At 39.6% G+C, this 21,334-nt stretch overlaps 1 protein-coding gene across 3 annotated transcripts in view; it reads left to right on the plus strand.

The window, feature by feature from the left end:
• Nucleotides 1-21,334, plus strand: part of tln2b (talin 2b) — a 111,116-nt gene that overhangs the window by 28,651 nt on the left and 61,131 nt on the right. The window contains exons 1-6 of one of the 3 annotated variants that reach the window (XM_041795179.1): nucleotides 2,028-2,090; nucleotides 18,956-19,129; nucleotides 19,212-19,309; nucleotides 19,487-19,616; nucleotides 20,231-20,386; nucleotides 20,822-20,964. In XM_041795179.1, coding sequence (XP_041651113.1) covers nucleotides 18,994-19,129; nucleotides 19,212-19,309; nucleotides 19,487-19,616; nucleotides 20,231-20,386; nucleotides 20,822-20,964 — 663 coding nt within the window. In that variant the 5' untranslated portion in view covers nucleotides 2,028-2,090; nucleotides 18,956-18,993. Of the gene's footprint in view, nucleotides 1-2,027; nucleotides 2,091-18,955; nucleotides 19,130-19,211; nucleotides 19,310-19,486; nucleotides 19,617-20,230; nucleotides 20,387-20,821; nucleotides 20,965-21,334 lie in introns of those variants that run through there. The other 2 variants (XM_041795176.1, XM_041795177.1) reach the window with 2 other exon arrangements.

Below are 21,334 nucleotides of genomic sequence, written 5' to 3' on the forward strand. Positions count from 1 at the left end.
AGATGAATGATTCTTTTGTCTTCACAAAATGCAGGAGTAGCACAGCACAAATTGCATGGAAATGTGACAGTGTTTCCAAATGCTGCATGATGGAAGAGGTCTTTGTTTCCATTGGTTTTGGTGTTGTAGCTTTTATTTTGCTGAGTCACAAAAGCTGTGATTCAGCAGTAATGATAGTGTTGATCTTGCACAAGACTCTTCTGTTTGTGCCTTAGTTTTATTTTCTTTTTGACACTCTTAAATATCTACTGATCTCTTAGAAGAAACAGCTGAACTTTTTCTGTAGAAACTTTCCAGCAACTCAGTGAAAGATATTAAGTGACACTTCAGGTGATCTGTGCTGTAGTAGTGACAGCTTGTCTCTGTTAAACACAGACTGTGCAGCCACTGAAGCAGCTTTCAGTGACCATCTGAAGAAGCTCTAATGAAAGTCACAGCCTTTTATCATTCATTGGCTCCTTTTTTTTTTTTTTTTGCAAACTACGCTGCTTAGAAAAGGCTTTCTTTTTTCCTTTGGAGCTGACAGAAGCCACCTGACCGGGGAATTGCCCCAAAACCAAGTTGCTATGGTAACCAGCAGATGTGGAGCATGAAGTACTGAGCCTGTGAGTCCTTAACTAAGCATGACGGCATCCCATATACACCACTGTGTATCATGTAGCTCCTCTATCTCAGTATAGGTCCAGCTGTGCATTAATAAATGACCCAAGGTTTATCACTCCCTGTCCCTTCCATCCCATCTACTCTGAGTTGGACACATTGCAAGAAGAATTTAAAGCAGTCTGCATGTTTGTCTCCACTTGACCCTGTTGCACAATATGCTAAGGTTATGCATGCTGAGTGTGGGTGGGAGGTTAGTAGACCAGATGTTTATGAGGCGGATTTAAGCCTGAGATGTTTAGTTTCGTGTAATCAGGAACACTTATGCAGAGTTTAAGGCGGTAAATCCAGTAAGAGAGAAACTAGTGCAAGAAATCAGATGGAAAAATTCTATATGGATATTTCAGCTGACTAATTTTTCAGACAAACCAAAATTAAAATTAAATTAAAATTAATTAATTAATTTATTAATTAATTAAAATTAAAATTAAGCTGACTAGTCTGAGGTAAGAAAACACTCAGAAAACAGTTCAGATTGAGCAAATTCAGTCAAAATTTCAGCAGTTAAAAATGTAATGTTTTCTCTTGAGTGTGGCTAACATCAGCAGCACTAACATCACCTGCCTTCTGTCCTCCCTGCAGATTAACGTCTGTATGTCTGTCTTAAGTGTGGTTTTATACCACTGTGGTTGGTAAGCCTGTATAACTGTACACAGTCTACATGCCTAGTTTTATCTCCATTTTCTGGTTCAAAAGACTATCAAACCACACTGTTCCTACAAGATGCGACCTGTTCTGTTTAAATCCAGATAGAGCTGAGAGAGCAGACTAATAATTGGATCTACAGCCAAACAATGGTGACAGCCACAGCTAGCTGCAAGTGGCTATGTTCCAGTTTCAGTTTGCAAGCCAAAATGTTGGCAGAGTCAGTGTCAACACACGTTGACATACCTGTGTTGCTCGGCAGCCTTGGTCAAGCTTAATGGCATGTCTTCTGTCTTGGTCTTTTCACCTCTGGTGATAGGCCAAGAGACCGATGGCCGTTTTCAGGAACATCCACAGCACGACCAGGGGCTCTTGGAAACCTTACTACTTGTCCAGACAGTACCAAAGGCCCCACATCCAACAATCCTGATTCCTGATTGGTCATTGTAGTTCTACTAACAATACTGCTTGCTACATGGCCAACTGCAATTTTCAAATCACAGAAAGTGCATTATTTCATTAACCTGAAATGTGCTTCAAAATACCAGTTTGATTCAATTCTGTTTGGCCAGTCCTGCTGTTGTGGTAAATGTGTGAACATGCCACTTTTTTAAATGTTCCTGACTAACAAAATCTAAATATAGTTGTATTTGCTTTATACATTTAAATATTTGCTTTCTTACAGGTCAGATGGAGAGCAACACATTCAAGATTTTGTTCATGCAATGACTGTACTGCTCTTTTCCTAAAGGTTATACCAACTGAGATTGGAAATCTCCAAACAGGTATTTTTTTGTATACTCACATCTCTTCACCTTTGTGACAGTAGCAGCAGAATTTACCAGAAACCTGTCTTGTTAAAACCACATATATGTCTTTGAAGCCCTCTTCAGGAAAGACTTTCAATTTGTCGGCATGCCCTCCTGCGCTCACCCTCCACTTAAAAAACTTTGTGAAGTCTGAGGAAAGTTCTTGTACGTCCACTCTCCAGCCAATTTAAACATTTGATTCTCCTGTGCTTTTAGTCTGCGCTGAGAGAAAAAACAAAGAGGTGTGCACTGATACTGTGCTTGGAATGTATTCCCACATTAACTGAATAATGTAGTTTTTTGTTTGCTTTGGCCTTGCACAGTTTGTTTTCAACTTTTAATGTGCGCTCTAGATGTTGACCAAATCGTTCATCGTTTGGGTAATTGAGTAAACTCTAAAGGTTATTTCTTAAGGGCTTTTCTGTACAAACTGTGCCTGCCTCTGTGCAGGTACATCTTCTTCACAATGCTGTGGGGATCAGTGCACCAATACACCTCAGACATTTTCTCATTCTCAGCGTGCAGCTCTCCACTCAAAGTGGTACATAATGTTTCTCTGCAGAGGCTTCAGCAAAGTTGAGAAACTGAAGTGACACTTTCACAGAGGGGTTATTTTTTTATTTTCCAGACACGCTATCAAAGTCAATTCCCTCAACCTCCATTTTTCTACTGAACATTTCCGTGCACTTTTGACTGGATGGCTCAAAAGCTTTTTTTGTATAGTCATGTACACAGATAAAGCAGCTCTTAACATTGTCAGAGCACTCTCTTACTCTCTATCTGTCTTTGACCTTGTCTTCATGACATTTTAAAGTTGACTTTAGCTGAAATCACAGCAGAGTGAACCCTTCATGCAGATGACCCTAGAAGCGGTCGGACCCGAGGGCAGAATGGATGTGGCTGCTGCTGCCGCTGTCCAGCCTTATAAGTCCAGGAAAAGGTGGGCACAGCAGCAGCAGCCATGGCAACTGTGGGCGAGTCGCTGATCTGGAAACAATGGGCCAACAACATGGCCTCTCCCTGAACCTCCTCTCATGCAGCAGCACGGGTTGACTCTGCATCAACAGGGGATTTTATTTTGAAGGAGACTACTTTGATACAGTGATACTTTAATACATGTTAGTAAGCACTACCTTTTCTGATGCTCCAGTTCACCAGTGCAGAAAAACACACAGGAACTTTAAGATTGAACTGATATGCCCGTTGATGGTGCTCATAGCTAAAAGCTTAGTTTTGCCTAAAGAGCCAGAAAAGCCTTTGTGTGTCAGGGTTTCTTCCTTTACAGCATGCTGGAGGCTATAAAATGCTGATAGACTACCCCTCGTTGTATCACACTTTGGAGAGAAGCCAGTGTATGTTCCGTTTGACTGCTCCTGATACTGTAATCAGCATGCAAGTGGTAGTCGGCAGTCTGCTACTGAAGTATGAGAGAAAGAGAGAGGCTCAGTGCTGGTGAGGCAGCACAGACCGGAGATTGCAGTCGCCTGATTTACAGGCTATGACACATCAGGCACAATATATACTGATGGTGGGAGCCAGAGGTGTGAGAATGTCATTTTATTCCTCTTCTCACAGCCAACAATAGGACGAGCCATTTTAAATATTTAAGTTAATGAAGTCTGTTTGTGTGCAGAACAGAAACACACATCCAAAACCCACAAACCTCACTACAGATTGGACTCTGCTTGTGCTTCAATCCCAATGAGAAGTGATTTTTTTTTTACCAGTAGATAATAAAGATTGTTTTAGATTCTGCTGAAAAGGCTTTATCAGTTTGATTTTTGTTGTTAGGTGTTGAGAGACAGATTGACTTTGAGATAGTGAGAGTGAGGTTAGCATCTTAATTGTGACCTTTAGTAATTGTGATGCAATGATTTCATGAGCAGGCTCTGCCTTGTTCTAGCATATTCTTACACTAATTACTGTTACATCTGCAGAGTCTGTTCTTGATACTCCTTAATCTCACTCTTTGTCCTCATTTGATGTCTTTCAGACATGTGTGACTGCGTTCACTAAGTCCTGCTGTCACTCTGTGTTTCATACTATGGGTCATGAAGGCCACAGAATAAATGTGTCAGTCTGGTGATGTTCTCCAAAATACATGTGTTGCTGAAGCTTTCTGATTTCATCAAGACTCTTGTGTGTCATGCTGTCTTTGTGTTTTTTTATCTTGACTCAGGTATGTTTGGATAATTTGCACAAATGGAATAATTACAGCCAAGTTATTGGTTGTAAATATTTTCATATCTGTCAATACAGATAATAAACTTTTTAAATCTAATATCTGTTAGGGTTGGGTATTTTCCACAGCCTCGTGATACGATACATATTGCAACAAGTTGATTCAGGATAATAAACATGACATAATAAACATGTCCCACACTAAATGTATCACATCTGCTGTTCTGTATGGTAGAACATTGGTTCCCAACTTGGGGCACCAAAGATCTTGGGGGGGGGGGGTCTGCTCTGAGGCTGCCAAAATTAGATTTGCAAATATTGACTAAAACTGTGATAAAGCAGTTAAGTCATTTATACAAAAGTCTTTTGATAAGAAAAACATGCATAGGCCTTCTTTAGGGTTTTATCAGTGAAACAGTTGTTGATTTTTGACGGCAGTGTGTCACTTTTTCTTCTCTCTTGGGTCCTGGGAGGGCTTTTCTTAGGTACATGTGGCTCCAGGGAAAAATGGTTGGGAAACAGTTCAGCTCAATTAAATTCAGATCATTGGAGATTCAAGTAAACTAAAAGAATGAATTTATAATCATTTGTCTATTACTAAAAACAAATACAGAAATATTCAACTTTTTAGACTTAGAATGACCCTCTCTGTTGTCTCTCTATCTGCTGTTCTTTATACTTGTCATATAATAATATTCCATTTATTACAAGCCCTCTTGCACTTGTATGACTGAGTTTTGCTTTACATCTGCATAAAGCAGCACTGCTTTTTCTGTACAGTACCAACAAGTGAGATTTAACAGCATTACTAATTCAGCCTGAAGCAGCTGCTTGAAGCCTTGTTATCAGCGCCAATGTTCAGTTCCTGATCCTGTTTAGAAGAGAGAAATTTTGACTCAACAGTGTCATTCAGTGCTGGTTGGGATGACATGGGAAAGCTCAGTGAGCCTAGCTGTTGTTGCTAACTGTCATGTGTCAGTGAAGATTGGTGTGTGCTGCAGTGTTTTACCTTGTTTATTGCACAGCTTGCAAGACTCAAATTCAGCTCCTGACTTTCAGGTCTTTGAAAAGGAGAAAACAATCCATTTTTTTTTTTCGTTAGATAAAAACTATAATCCATGCCACCTCTTACTTGTTCTGGTTGTGTATGTAGAAACTGCTGTCCCAACATTTAAGGTTGTAGCAGTTCTGCAAAACCTGTATTGATGCACTTATAAGCAAGGTGCACATGATGATATATTTCTATATCAATTTTTTAAGCAAAGACTAATATCAGCCGTTACAGATGTGATGATAATATTGTGCTTTGTGTTTTGTCCTCAATGCACCTTGACAGCTGATAATGTTTAGCCAGGAAAAACTCAAAAACTTCAGCTCTGTATTGTACCATAATCATGTGTTTTATCCCTCATTGTAAGTCATTATTTAATCAAATCATTGTCAGAGAAGTTTACTGCTTTACTCTCTTTATCTGTAGTCATAGGAATTATGAATTATCCAACAAATAACTCCAATCAGTGACTGTTTACTTTAGCTGTTGATTTAAATGTAATCTGCCTCTCTGCCTCTCACTGCCTTGTTGTACAATACTTGTGCTTCCAAAGGGTTTATAACATTTTTTATATCCACTATTTGCCAATACTAATCATTATTATTTTCCTGCAAGGTTATGTGTCTGACTGCAGTTTAATCTTTTTAATCATCCGCTCACACGCTGAGATTTTTCTTATAAGTCACCCACAGTAACCAAATAAACATAACAGGAATTTTAATTAGATCACATTTCAATATATCATGCTCTCATGAGTGAGAGTAGGAATGCACGAGTATATGCAGGCAAGATGGACGCCATGAGCAGAGGTGCAACAAGAGAAGAAAGTCTAGGGAAATGGGTCTATATATATCCTTAAATGTTCAAAGCTTTGTATTCTACTCATGGACATCTCATGCTTGTAATGTTGAAATGGTAATTTTTTGAGTGTGTGTGGCTGTTGCGTTAGTTTTTGTTTCACTCTGTTAGCCAGACCTGAAACAGCTCGTGTGCATGCATCTGAGATCAGCACAAAATTGGTTATTATTTTTGAGAGGACCTGCAGGTTACTGATCAGGGCAAACCTAGTGAGGGCCTAACAGGCTGAAATGGTCTGGTTCTAGGTACCCAACAATCTATCACCTGTCTCTTATATTAACATATATTAGCTCTCTACATTTGATTAAATTTGAACCTTCTGTCTGGAGTTCCTAGTGTCTGATTTTCTAGGGGGGAAATGTTTCAAATCTGCTGCCTGTTATCCAGATTTAAAGGCAAGAGAGGCCACAGGGACTTTCTGTCAGAGATTACCCGACCTTTCACCATCAGGGATTTTAAGGATATGTTGGTGATACACTTGAAAGACATTAAATGGAAGTTAGATGCTGTTTAACTGTAACAGGGACAATTTTATTTGTGTGTTTATTAGTGATTGTATTTATTCGTGTAATGGCTCTCATAAGGAAGTTGCTGTGTAGAATTTTTAAAGTATGAATACAAACTAAAAATAGAGTGCAAAAACACAAAAATACAGGAAAATATGCATTCAGTGCACTTCTCACATCCTCCTGTGATTTGTGAAATCCGGGCACATAAATAAGAGAAATGAGTACACTAGGGTAATTGTAATGCATTTCAGATGGCAGCCAAAATCAGCTTCCACATTGTGTTTTTCATCTGATATCAAACATACAGGTCTGTTAATACAAAATGCATGAGAGGGAAGAAGCCAGCACGTTGGGCCTCAAACTCTCATTCCCCTCAGACTGGCCCTGGGTTCCTAGAAACCTGTCTTTTTGTTGAGCAGTCATAATCAACAACTCCAGCCAGCTGTCATTCTTCATATATCACTGAGAATTCTGATCTATGACACTTAAGTCATGGGAGACCAACCCAAAAAGTTCAACATCTAAACCGGTGGCTCTCAGTTGGTCTAGCATTAGGACCTACCGCCACTGCCTTATGAGAAATCACAACCCAATTTCTGAAAATTTCCAACCACTCAAAGGTATTATATGAAAAGTTTTTCAGTTTGGACCTGAGATGGAAGACAACACAATTGAAAAACTTAATAAGTCCACAACCATGTCATCATGCACTATTTTTGTCACGTTATAGCATGAAAAAAAGCTGCATTTTGAATTGCAATTACATTGTGTGAAAGTGTGATTTTAAATCTCTTTATTTTTGTTTAATATTAATAGGTCCATTAAAATAGAGAATATGATCATTTGAATTTAATATAAAAAATAATTTTGCACATGGGGTACAGTGCTATATACTGCACAGGGCTGGTGCTAGTTTTTTTCATAACTTTGGCAATTCACATGTTTTTTTTTAAAGAAAAAAAATCTCCATATTGTTTGACTACCAGCTTTTTGTTGATTCTGTAAAAATGGAGTCCATGTAATTTAATTTTCTGTGTATTTGTGGTCATAAAATACTTAACAGTGGGACAGTTTAAAATAGGTAAACAAAAAAGCCTATGTAAATAGTTGTGTTTTTTGCTGACTCAAAGATCTAAATATGAAAGCATGGATCCATCCTGCCTTGTATCAATGGTTCAGGCTGGTGGTGGTGTGATGGTGGGGGACATTTTCTTGGCGCACTTTGGGCCCCTTAGTACCAATTTAGCATAGTTTAAATGCCACAGCTAGCCGGAGTTTTGTTGCTGACCATGTCCATCCCTCAAACTGGTTTCTTGAACATGGCAATGAGTTCACTGTACTCCAGTGGTCTCCACAGTCACCAGATCTCAATACAATAGTGCACCTTTGGGAATTCGTAAAATGGGAGATCCACATTGTGGATGTGCAGCCAACAAATCTGCAGCAGCTGTGCAATGTGGACCGGAATCTCTGAGGAATGTTTCCAACACCTTAGTGAAACTATGCCAAGAATTATTAAGGCAGTTCTGATAGCAAAAGGTGTGCAAGGCCAGGGCTAGCAAGCTGTACCTAATAAAGTGGCCACTCTTAAGCTTTGTTATCCCAATACCCCAATATAGATAGGTCAAAGAAAAAGAAGTTACTCATTACAATATCAGTTAATATATAGATGTATGTCATCTTAGGCCTTCTGTATATCACAGCCTTTTTGCCACATTTTTCTCAGGCAGATCTTCATGACCTACTGAGTGTTTGACTGCATGCCTTCTAAGTTGAAGGTATTGTGAAAACTGAAAGCCTCAGTTTCTAAGAGCAAAGGCATCCTTCAATGCTTTCATAGCTTTTAAGGTTAACTGTAAGTTGTGATATTCTTCTTTATTTGAAATAGGTGAAGATGCCTTTAAGGTGTTGATAATGCAACAATAAAGTACAATCTGGAGCATTTATGCAGGTCTAAAATTATGTCCCGGATGTAATAGTGTAGAATAAATGCTTTTCAGCTTGAACATATGGTTGTATGTTGAGATCAAACCACCCATATGGTCTCCAGTGAGCTGTAGATAACAACCAAACCTGTGAGGATTAAGTGGTTGAAGCCATTTTAGCACCTGTTCAGTTGTTAGTAAATTGGTTGAATATAGGCATACATACTGCATAAATGGATCCAATTAATTTATTTGGCTTGTTACATAAAATGTGTAAAGAGGGAGACATTTCCTTTACTACTGAGGATCACTATGGTTTGTGTGCTTCACCTCTTTGCATAGAAAAGCTGAGATCACTTCATCTAATTTACTCATTTCACATCTAATGTATGTCAATTTTAAGCCAGCAAATCTTTGGCTTAAAATTATTGTCTTTTCCAAAACACTGAACTTTTGACACCAAACATGGTCCCCATTCTGTAACATTACATCACTGTAGTCTGGCATAGTTATCCGTCTAAAACCAGATGTAGGCTGGCGGACCAAAGAGACGGCATTACTGTAAACGCTCCAAAAGAGATTTATGTTTAAAAATGTGGTTAATAATGATAATGAAATCATCATGGGCTGCAGTCTTTGTTGTTTCAGGCTGATCTGCATCCATCACAGTATGTAATAGAGTAAAAATGTTTGGGCAACATCTGTCAGGGTGAACACTAACCACTCCCACTGAGGGTCTGCCTCAGAAGCCAGGTCAGCCCACAGTCTCTGTGCCGGCTGACTGGCTGAGTGAAAGACGAGCTCATTGGTTGACTGACTGTGGCTGCTGGGTGGAGCGCTCCTCCTCTAAGCTGTTTCTGTCTCCATATATTAGGAGGTCTATTCGTCACATTTTTAAATGAAGGATGAGGAAGGCCACATATTGGATAACCAACTGTGTGTAGCAGGACGCCCTATTGACTTAATGACTGTCTGACAATGTAAACCAATGATGTCTTAATAGCAGTGCTACTGTAGCCAGTGTTATAATTTCCTAAAGGATTCACACTCTGATATCGCATAATTATTGATACAATTTTCTTGAACTACTGCAATAAAGAGGTAGCCATTTGTGAATTCTGTTGTCTTCTGTGATTAAGTAAAAACATTTTATGCTCTGCTTCTGCAGTGATCCTTTGGAAATACTGCTGCTGGAGGACATTCTTCCTCCCTGGATATTTTTAGTGTAAGAAGAACTGCTCTCTCTCTTCCTGTGACAAGGGCAGAGATTCATAATTTCTGTCAGTATCCATACCCTTGGACTCGCTTTCCAGCAGAGTGTGTAGCCCAGGAGCGCACCCTGTAGCCCAAAGACTAGGTCAAAGTCAATGATGCTTGTATTAAAATGTGGGCAAAAAAATAAGTCAGAATAACTCAGTAGCTGGGAATTTATAGGGTTATGTGTTTTAATGGGTTATCTCTGCCCTTTGTTGTACCTGCATCAACAACCACTGCTTGAACATCGCTCTGTTAACTAAGAGTAATACACATGTAATACGACAGCTTGTTCATAGTTACCCTGCTGAACTTAAAATAGCTAAGGTCAGTTCTGCTCTCTGTAATGTCCAGTGATGGCTGTGTTCTGCTGGAGCAAGGACTAATTAATTTATGAGAGGAATGGAGGAAGAGATAAGGGTGGAGGTGAAAGCCTTTGACTTATTAATTATCAGGATTGTGCTCAGGTTGACTCCAGATTCACGAGGGTGTTCTTTGCTAGGAAATGAGCACAAGGACTCTTGGTTAAGGAAAATAAATGGAATATTTCTGTGAAGAGAGTGTATAATTCTGTTTTGTTTTGTTTTGTTTTTTTAATTCATGCCATTTGTAAAGCTTTGACAAGTTAAAGCTTTACTGTGATGTTAAAATGTATCAGTTGATATCAACTCTGTTGACAAGCATTGGCCCAATGACAAATAATGTTGCATGCAACAATGACAGTAGCCAGTAGGATTTAGTGGTATCTGTTTTTTTGATACTGTCATGGCTTCCCCTGACATTTTAAACACCTTGCATACTAATACGGTATTACTGCCAGGTGTTTAAAACACACATTTACATGCACTTGCCAATATGCACAAGCAAGCACAGAGAGCAGAGAGCATGCCTCTGTAGGCGCTTTATTCAATCCTTTAACAAGGAGTCAAAAAAACAAAAAGTCAACTACAGGGGTATATGCACTGGTTTATATGCATTCGTCATTTACTAAATTTGCCAGTCAGTTACACGTTTACATTTATCATATTCAAAGCATCTTCACACAGTGGCCGTGGTGCTGCTTGTAGAGACTGGCACATATTTTCAAGGTAGAGCTGGGAGATATGGCCTAAAATTGATATCCCGATATATTTTTGCTATATCCCGATACACAATATATATTGCGATACTTTGAAATGTTCTCTAAGTGGCTGTGTAATGTTTGAGTGTGTGACTTCAACATCTTTCTTTCAAAGCTGAACCCCTTGGCAGATGACAGACCCAGCGCTGTTTCTTGCTGTCCATCTCTGACCGCAGATAACTAGCCGCTAACTCGCCATGCTGTTCTGTTTACCCATTGTGTTTACCTCCTCTCTCCTCCACTGATACAAAAACATGCATGTGCGGAGGAGGGTTTTCTGGATGGGCGGGAGAGTGAGCTCTCTGCTGTGAGAGATGCGTTCAGGGACAATGGTAGAAACCAAATTCCAGCGAGAAATGCGTGCTGATGGCTTGAAACTTCCACATAATTTATACTCGGATGTTTGCGATATAGACATTTTATACATCAAGTATACTCGGTATATCGCCAACCCCTATTTTAAGGCATTTATTATAAACATGCGCTCATTACACCATACCATCTTCTTGACTGTAATCAAGAAGTTTTTTTTTTTTTATGTACCCCAGGATACAGCATCACCACCCATTCTTAGGAGCCACTGTGTATTTGTTGTGTCAGATATTTATCAGCCAGAGTGAGACATGATATATGTTTTCATGTATGTGTGACACTCGGCAACCAAGGTCAAGCTCGACAGTATTTCTTTTGCCTGGGTCTTTTCACCCCTGGTAAATTGCTCTGAGACTTCTGGCAGTTTTCAGGCCCTTGGGACATCGACAGCACAACCAGGGGCTCATCACCCCAATACCCGCCTGGACAGTACCCTTGGCTGTGCCTACTCACCAACACTTATTCCACCCTAAAGATGTGGACTTTGTCATGTTTTTCCAACAAATTTTTTCCAGTGCTGGTAATATGCAAGGACATCCGGAGCATGACGTGGGTTGTAACAAGCCTCCCTCCCACTCAATAGTGCCCTCAGGCTAAAAATTGAGGCTAAAAAAATTGAGGCTGTACAGCACTCTATGTAAATGTAGTTGAGACCTAAAACTTAGGTACCAAAAAGGCACTTAAAATGTAAAAAAATGAGGAAAGTAAAAGACGGCTGACCTAGGTCTGCTAGTTCTAGCTTAAAAACAACCTCAAAATTATTCATACATAGGGTTGATGGTTACTGCCAATATATCAACATTTTGTTATATGCCAATACTGATAATTAGATTTTTAAGCTAATGTCTGCCAATACTGATACCATGCTTATAGTATGGTGCACTAAGATAACGTCAGTGTGCCACAATCATACTCTCCTCATGTTATTATTATGGTAAAGACAATCTGACAGCATGATGTATCTGCAGCTCCATGAGCTCTTTAAATTACACCTTCAGGCTACTATAAAATGTGTAATATTTTACTGTCATAGGAAATCCAATTTTCCTCATAGACTTTGACAAGATGCATTTATGTTGTTCTTTAAATAACTCTTGCACAGTGATTTGGGTACTATTTGTTAACTTGTTTTTCAGATTTAAACCACTAAAAATTAAGCAGTTCTTACATTTAGAAGCAGCTTTCACATCTGGTAGAAATAACATACCTGACCTTGCCATGTCTCCCTTCCCTCCCCCACAGAGCTGGACCTAAATATAGTTCCTGTTGTGCAGGAATATTGGATTTGAATACACAAATGATCAAAACATCGTCCCTTGTTTGCTGTAATGTGAAACCGCCATTGGCCTGTGTGTGTTCCAGGAAAACACAAAGGTCTCCAGAGACACGCTTTGGTCCTGCAGGAGACTGACCTTGCTTTAATTCAGATGGGGATAAAAGGCTGATGCCATGCCCAGGGTGTCAGTGCGGGATGCACAGAGTAGAGGAAAAAGAGGTGTGGCGTGGAGCAGTTTAGCCAATTAGCATTTCCTCAGTGCGCACATGCTTTAATCCTGCTGTTCTCGACAGTCCTGAGAAGTGCTGACTGTGGAATTACTCTCTGCCTCTCCATTCAATGCCACTGACATACTACACACTCAAATTAAACAATAATAATAGTCCACCAGGCTGGAGATAATACGGTATATTAAATGCCAATTTCAGTGTATTTGCGAGGTTAGTGAAGGCTGCAGCCACACTATTTTCCTGCTGCTTTATGGGCTATTACTTTCAGCTTCGGGGTCATTTTCAGTTGCATCACAGCTTGTTCAAATCTAAATGTCATCCTTTACAATAGGTGTGCTTACTTTGGAGCAGCAATAATAAGCTAGCTTTTATCCCAGCTAGACAATAACACCACCGACAGTGTGATAAGGCCTTTTGCTTTTGCATCAATATTCTGTTTCTGTTTCCACTTGCAAATGCAGCTTAAGCAGAAAGTGTCTTGTTTACCAGAAAATCATTACTGTTTCTCCCCTGATCTTAATTTAATGGGCTGACCTTGTGAATCTTACAGTAAAGTTGGAGAGATGGTTTGGATGTAGTTCAGGAATAAGTAAGTCTACACCTTATGCATGTACTTTTTAACTTGGTTACTTTCCTTTTTTGTTTTCCCTTTGTTTGTTCCACATGTGGGCAAGTTTTTGTCATGACTAGAGTCATCCAGTTACAGGGTTTAAACACCATTTTTTTTTATAAAAATCTCAAATTTGTCTTAACACACTAGATATGTTGGAATAAAGTTGCTGTAAACATGTGAAAACACTGAGATCTGTGTGTGACCAAATTTTTGATTTAGACCATCAGAAAGTTTTTCACCTCTTTTCCTGGCTTGGTTTAGTTTGGGCAGGACAAATATAGGGATCCACCACGTCTCCTGTCCCTATGGGGAACTACCCTGCCCCTCTAACACTACAATGATATAAAACCACCAAGCAGTTCATCTCAGTACAGTCTGTTGTTAGCTGATATCACTGCCTTCATTGAAAGTTAAAAAGTTACATGCTGATGAAGGCGCAGTTCACCTGATTAAACTGCATTAAGTGATTCGTGTGCTCCAGTTTCTTCCTGGGATTCACCTGTGAGATCCATTGATATTCTTGTCTGTATTTTTGTTTGGTGTGGGATAATTTTCCCAAATCTATCAGCCACAGTGGCCTATGGGTCAATAAAAGTATTATAACAGAGAGATTTGTGCCAGAAAACAGTAAATCTAATCCCCAATTTATGTCCCTGCTCTGGCTCAGAGCCAGGCAGCTGTGCTCTGGCCAGAGTTCACCATAAGGTCAGGGTGAAGACTAGGTATGGCACGATTACCCATTTTCATGATTAATTGAGGTATTAAACTTTACGATTAGTTAATCATAACGTTTCCTAAATACCGTCAATTTCCAGAAAAGATTATGCCGGGAACCATATTGGTACGACAGTGCAACTCGCCCGGAGCACAAACAAAGTTACATAACAACCGCGTGTCACCGCCTTGCTTCCTGCAGTTGCGCGCGGAGGTGTGTCACAGTCCCAAACATGCTACAGCATGGAAGAGGAAGAGCTGTTCCCTCCGAATAAACGGTTGAAGTCAGCCGTGAGGGATTTTTGGGATAAAAAAACAAAAATTATGAATTATAGCTTTTTAACTCAAACACTACTCAGCTAAGATCACTCAAGTGGTCCATCCAAATGAGATTATTATCATTTTCTTGTAATTATTGGTTACTTTACATTGTTGGTAAATTATTTTGTTATGAGAGCATCCTAGGATGGAAATAAATTAAAATACAAGACCTATAAGGTGTGTCCATGGGATTTTACTTATTCATGGTAGTGTGAAATCAATTAATGCAAAAATAATTGTGATAATCATAAAATTGCAATAATTTCTCTGACAATAATCACACCTAAAAAATCTGTAATTGTGACATCCCTAGTGAAGACTAGTTGTTGGAGTGCTTGTCTGTTTTTCACTTGATCCAGATGCAGCAGGAACAAACATCTAACCTGCTGAAGTTGTGTTTAAATCTATCTTGTATTTGCCTTTAGTCCTTGATGATTGAAAGAAGAAGACTGTGGCTTTGTCTCTCTACAAGCAGTTACGGTCAATCCCTCCGGTCTGTTAGTGTTACAGTGCCAAAGTGCCACATAACAACAAACCTAAAATACTGTTTTTTAAAATAACTTTACTGGGACTTTAATAATTTGAGAGTTGATGAAAGGAAAGTCTTGTGCAGTCTGGGTGTCACAGACAGCACATAGTTTGCCATTTGGCCTTTAAAGAGCCTGCATTGTATTTTCATCCTCAGTTGTATGTTTAGATAGTCTTGACAGATGTCTTTCAGAATAACAGCTGGTCTTTACTCTGCCTTCCCAGGAATTTTACAGCTATTGATGAAATAAAAAACAACTGAAAAACTGAAGCACTTTCGTACAACATTGTTGCATGGTGTCCTTGAGAGAAATGTTACTCATCCTCATAAACACCCTATTTTGTTTACAAGGATTATTCTGCTTTACACTTGTTGTTTTATTAGAAGCATTTGAATGAGTGGTCCAAGCAAACTGTTCAGGCGCGGATAAACACAATGTTAGTTTCCTGTCGAGATGCCTCCTGGTTGTGGTGTGACAGACTGGTGCAGTAATCACAGCAGTTGTTGCTCTCAGGCTCGGCTGGTATCATAGTCAATCATTAGAGCTGCATCCTCTCCAGATGGCTTCTGCCTCTCCTGGTCTCTATTGAATTGTCCATGTTTAGACTCCACAGCAAGATGCTCTTTGGCCATTTTTTGGCTTAATTTTTAAAGTAGTGGCAAATTAAATTCGAAGCAGGACTCATTCTGCTGCACTGAAGATCGTCATGGGAGATAGCATTTTGAAATTAAATTCTGAGTCTACCTAGTGGCCTAAAAGGGTAATAAAACACACAAGATTTAGCAGATAGTCACTTGAGTTATTTTTTCCCATCACTCCTCTCTCTTAGAAGTAGATTTGTCCATGTTTGAGAGTGGAGCTGCTGAGGAGTTTGCTGCATTGGAGTGTTTGCATGAGGATGATGGTGAAAAATGTGCTCTCACACAACTGTTAGCTCAGGGATTATCATTATCCTCCTGGGTTTCATTATGCGGTTTCTGCTGTACTTACACTCTAAAGTTACTCTCAACAGTAACTGAAGTGACAGTCACTTTGCTGATAGACCCATGCTAACCTTCAGCTCCTATCTGTTGTCAGAGGTTATTCTTTTACAAAGACAGGCCTGTTGAAAATCCTTCACTTTATCCAATCTATATATTTCTGTGAGTGTGTGTGGTCGCTGTGATCCTGCCTGTGTGCCCCTGTTTTGCCTGCCGTGTTGTCAATCTGCTGTCTCAAGCTGCTTCTCTACAAGAGAGTATCTGTGCTAGAACTGGATGACAAAAACTCGATGGGGCTCCTCCACCAGCTCGTATAGAGGAGAGCTCATGCGGCGCCATTACCTCGTCTTCTTTGTGGCTGTCTTTCCCATATTTCATGAGGAAAAACTGAGGATAAGGGGGGTGGTTGAGGGAACCCGTGGCTATGACAGAGACAGAGTCACAGGAGGACTCATTCACAACTCCATCATTATTGAGAATGCAGACTTTTTTCTGCTCTGGTTCAAAAAGAGGCCTGTGGAAGATCTGTGAATCCTGAGCACAAAAAAATCATTGTCTCCAAGTGTGGCTCAGATCTGAATTGTGCAAGTGTGACAGTTTGAACTTTGGCCTTGTGCAGCCATGTAAGGAAACACGAGGATTCTTGCAGGGTTAACGATAAATTTGGCCTGTAAAACAGTTAAGACAATAGACTGCAATTCTTGATATTAGATAAATCGCTTGATTTATTAAAGCTCCAGAGTGGAACTTTCAGTTTGTGTTGATCACCTCATCTCACACCTATCTCACCATAGCTCTTTAAGGCATTAAAAAAATAAATTGAAAAAAATCAACCTTGTCACTGGTGGTTTTATCTCCTTCTGAAAGTCATAGAGACTAGGGCTGGGTAATTAATCAAAATTTAGATTTAATCCCAATAAGTTGTACTGCAATTTTAAAGTCACAGAAGGTGCATTATGTCTCTAATTTGTGTGTCCAAAAATTTGATTTTTTTGAAACAGAGATGTGGTGCTTTACACATAATGAAAAGAATTCAAGTGTCATTTTTCTCTAGAATAGCTCGCAAAATCCTTTCCTGATATCTGTATGTTTGTCATATTAAAGAATGATTAAAAAAATCATTCTCCTCAACATGACAGTTCATGTGGCCCTTTTATAAAATGAGGAACTTCAAAATAATCTCAATTTTCATCAACATTTTGGGAAAAGAAAATTGCAACTTGATTATTTTCCCAAATTGTTGAGCCCTAGTAGATGAACATCAATATTAGTTGAACTTATTTTCATAACCAGCTAAAAAAAACTAACATTTTTAATGTCACACCTTTAATGTAAAAGTATCATGGTGAAAGTTTGCTCTGTCCCATTTTTTTAATAGTCTGTTTTACATATCCATTGCATTAAATATGTCCATCTGTGTAACACCCCACAGTCTGTATTGAGGAAGGGTGAAACCTCCTGTCTGTCATTACAGCCAATCAAATTGCTGAAACATATGATGTAGTTGGAATGCTCACCTCCAGAGTGAATTTGACACAGAAGCTGATATCAGTGCTAATGTTAAGTACAGCCAGTTGGTGAATGAAACTCATGCTGAAGCTGGTTGGAAGATCTAAAACATTTTTTCCACCAAGAAAATCTTTCAGCACAGTTCTTTGCTCTTCTTTTCATACAGAAATGTCGTCCAGTTTAGAGAAAACTGCAGCTGTAGCTACATCCAAGCTAATCACTCCACTGGCAGTCATTGTATAGTGGCTTATCGTACAACTAAAGTTCAAGTACCACAAACTCATGACAAGGCTGGTCGGAGAACAGCAAAAACATTGTGTCTACAAAAAAAAGCCTTCAGTGTGTTCTGTTGCTGTTCTTGTAAGAAAGAAATGTCCAGTTCTGATTTAAAACTGCGACGTTGCTACAGCAAGATCCGACCTAACCACTACACTGGTCTCCATTGTTTACTGGCTTACAGTACAACTAAACCCTGCCGTAGCTACCGCCTTGCACTCCTCCATGGTGCTGATTGGTCTGACTGTTCTCAGACCAGGCACAACTGAGTCAAATTGGAGCTTTGCACAATGAATCTGCCTGATGGCCAATCCGCCTGCTTTGCAAGGTTGTATTTTTTTTTAATTGAACGAATTGTTTGATGATCATTATGGTGATAAACATGTATTTATAATGAAAATAATGGTAGGTGAAGAGATATTGTTGCTTTGTATTTAAGAATAGAAATAAGATACTGTATTTGTTGAATATGATCTTAAGTAAAAGACATCAGCCACCAGGATAAAGATGGTCTTTTTAATCACATTTATCCATCCTGTTAGAGCCAAGGTCAAAGAAGAGTAGAAGCAGTCCCCCCTTCTCTCCTTTTATGCACTCATGAGTCTCAGAATACCTGAATTGATTCTCCCTAATTGCGGCATGTGACAAAGAAAAAAAACACCCACTGATTCGTCTCACAGTGCAGCCTGAGAGCTTCTTTGGGAGATAGAGCAAGTCAGGGGATGAGCGGATAATGATACGGAGCTAGAATGTCATTTTCTGTGTTTTGACTCAGCTCCTGTTATTCCTGATGATTAGAGGGATTTGCACTTATTTCCTTTTTTGCAGCTCAAAGGTTATGTTGCTTTCCCTGCTTCGGCGGATTCTACACACACACTGCAATCAGGCAGGAGCTGCCCCTGTGTTTAACCCTTGAATATCAGGATGGTGGGAAGGAGTAGATGCTGCTGAGGGGGGCATCCAGTGTCGCAGGTAGAAATGTCCCAGAGGAGATAAGAGCGAGATGTTGTTTGGAGTCTATTTTTGTCTCTTCACACTTAAAGGCAGCATTGTAATGACCTTTTGGACACCTATTTAAGATACTCAGATAACTCTAACAAGTTATCCTCTTATATGTTCCAGGTGTGTAGGTCGGTGAGGCCATTATACTACCCACCAAGATGGTTGCTTTGTCACTGAAGATCTGCGTGCGCCAGTGCAATGTGGTGAAGACGATGCAGTTTGAGCCATCCACACCTGTATACGATGCATGCAGAATCATCAGAGAGAGAGTCCCAGAAGCCCAGACCGGACAAGGTCAGTGGAAGACCCCGAACATGTAAATGACATCACTAAAATCTATAGGCACCAACATTTGCATGCCCTGTTTATGTTTCAGCGTCAGATTACGGCCTCTTCCTGTCTGATGACGACCCACGGAAAGGAATCTGGTTAGAGTCTGGGAGAACCCTGGATTACTACATGCTGCGAAATGGAGTAAGATTAAGTCATGTGGTGGTGTGGGGTGGAGAGCTGTCAGTGTAGCTTATCATCTATGAAATGATTTATATTTACGAGTTTGCCTCCCTGCTCTCTGGGAGCAAATGTAGTCTACTTACATTGAATGTTTACTTAGTTGAAGATGTCATTGCTCCTCTTCTTCTGTTTTCTCAGGATGTCTTGGAGTATAAGAAGAAACAGAGGCCACAGAGGATTAAAATGCTGGACGGTGCAATAAAAACCATCATGGTGGATGACTCCAAAACAGTTGGGGAGCTGCTCGTCACTATATGCAGTAGAATAGGTCTGTGATAGTCCTTTTATGAACTCTGTCAAAGCCATTGTTCCTTCTACTGAGTAACCTTTCCTTTCTTTGCTATCAAATCCAGCATTTGAACAGCACATTAAAACATTCATGTATGCTTGATAAAGCACTAATCACTTTTAGTATAAAAGCATTCTGGGCATGATTTATCAAGCTCAAACAAGCATGTTTGGGATAAATATTGTTGTGTTCTTCCTAAAGCGCCCACAGTGCTTTCCTTGCCTGTCACAGACGTGTTCCCTAAGCGGTACATTTCAATTATTATGTGCTGCTATCAAGCTCAATTGGGTGAGGAAGAGAGGGATGTGGGCCTGGCAGATAAATTTATTGGAAAAATGTTTGTTTGGAGTGGCTCTTTTCTGCTTGGCTTCTTTCCTCCTCATCTTCCATTTTTGTTTGCTGGCTCTGTGCCAGCTTTTCTCGACTCCTGTTTCAAAGCAGAGTGAAAGAGATAAAAAGAGAGCGCATGAGGATTGTAGAAAGAATTTCTCTATTGCAGCTCTAAGTCATTGTGTCTGTGTGAGGTCTCCCTTCCTCTGAGAGTCTCCTGGCTAACTTCTTTATTTATTTATTTATTTATTTGGCCTTTCCAGGAATCACAAACTACGAAGAGTATTCACTCATTCAAGAGACGATGGAGGAGAAAAAGGAGGATGGAATGGGGACGCTGAAGAAAGACAGAACACTGTTGCTGCGAGACGAGAGGAAGATGGAAAAGCTCAAAGCCAAACTACACACAGATGATGACTGTGAGTTTGAGCCTGATAAAACCTTCAGAAGTGTTGTTTGTATCTTGATGACTCTGTGCTTTTTCTATTTTCACATTGATGAACTTTACTCTCAGTTCATTATCAGCCACGGCAGATTTATTGCAAAACATGTCAAAGTTTGATAGAGTAACCACTGTTATCTTTTCTCCAGAGGAATTTAATTTCAAAACATGAATATATAAATCACTTTTCATTTTTAGCTGAAAACAAGTTTTCTTTAATCTGAGCTTTGATATTGCAAACAACATATTTACACTATGTCAGACTTTGCCTTCTCTATGAATAATTTGGTAGATTGTTTCAAACTGTTTGTTAATTCCACCATTAACACCCTCTTCTACTTACATCTTTATAAAGTGAAATTCTATTCATTTCAATGGATGTGATAACAAGCTGAATGTATTGATTGGACAGTGAACTGGCTCGACCACAGCAGGACGTTCAGAGAGCAAGGAGTGGAAGAAAGTGGGACTCTGCTACTTAGGAGAAAATTCTTCTACTCAGATCAAAACGTGGACTCCAGGGACCCTGTCCAGCTAAACCTGCTCTATGTTCAGGTAAACCAGTTGCACACAACTTTATGCTGCTGCAGCAAAACACTAAAAAAAGAAAAGACAAGCACTTTTGATGGTATAGCCCTGCAGAGAACAGTCGCGGTGAACTAGCTTAAAGACAAACTGCTGTTTTTTGTGTGCAATTTATTTTTAAATTTAGAGATTTAAAAAAAAATGTTCAATTGCATCTACTTTTCTTTTGGCCTGATCTGGACAGAATGAAATATTAGCAGCTCCTGAGCTGACATGTGTGTCAGAGCTTTTAGCGATTAATTGCCCACGCTGCTCAATGGTTATTACTTACTTAGACTGTCTGACATAAGGTGTTTGGCAGAAAGCAAACACAGGGAGATGATGGTAATGGCATTACAAT

The sequence above is a fragment of the Cheilinus undulatus genome, linkage group 9 (genome assembly GCF_018320785.1).
Source record: "Cheilinus undulatus linkage group 9, ASM1832078v1, whole genome shotgun sequence".
Classification (NCBI taxonomy): domain Eukaryota; kingdom Metazoa; phylum Chordata; class Actinopteri; order Labriformes; family Labridae; genus Cheilinus; species Cheilinus undulatus.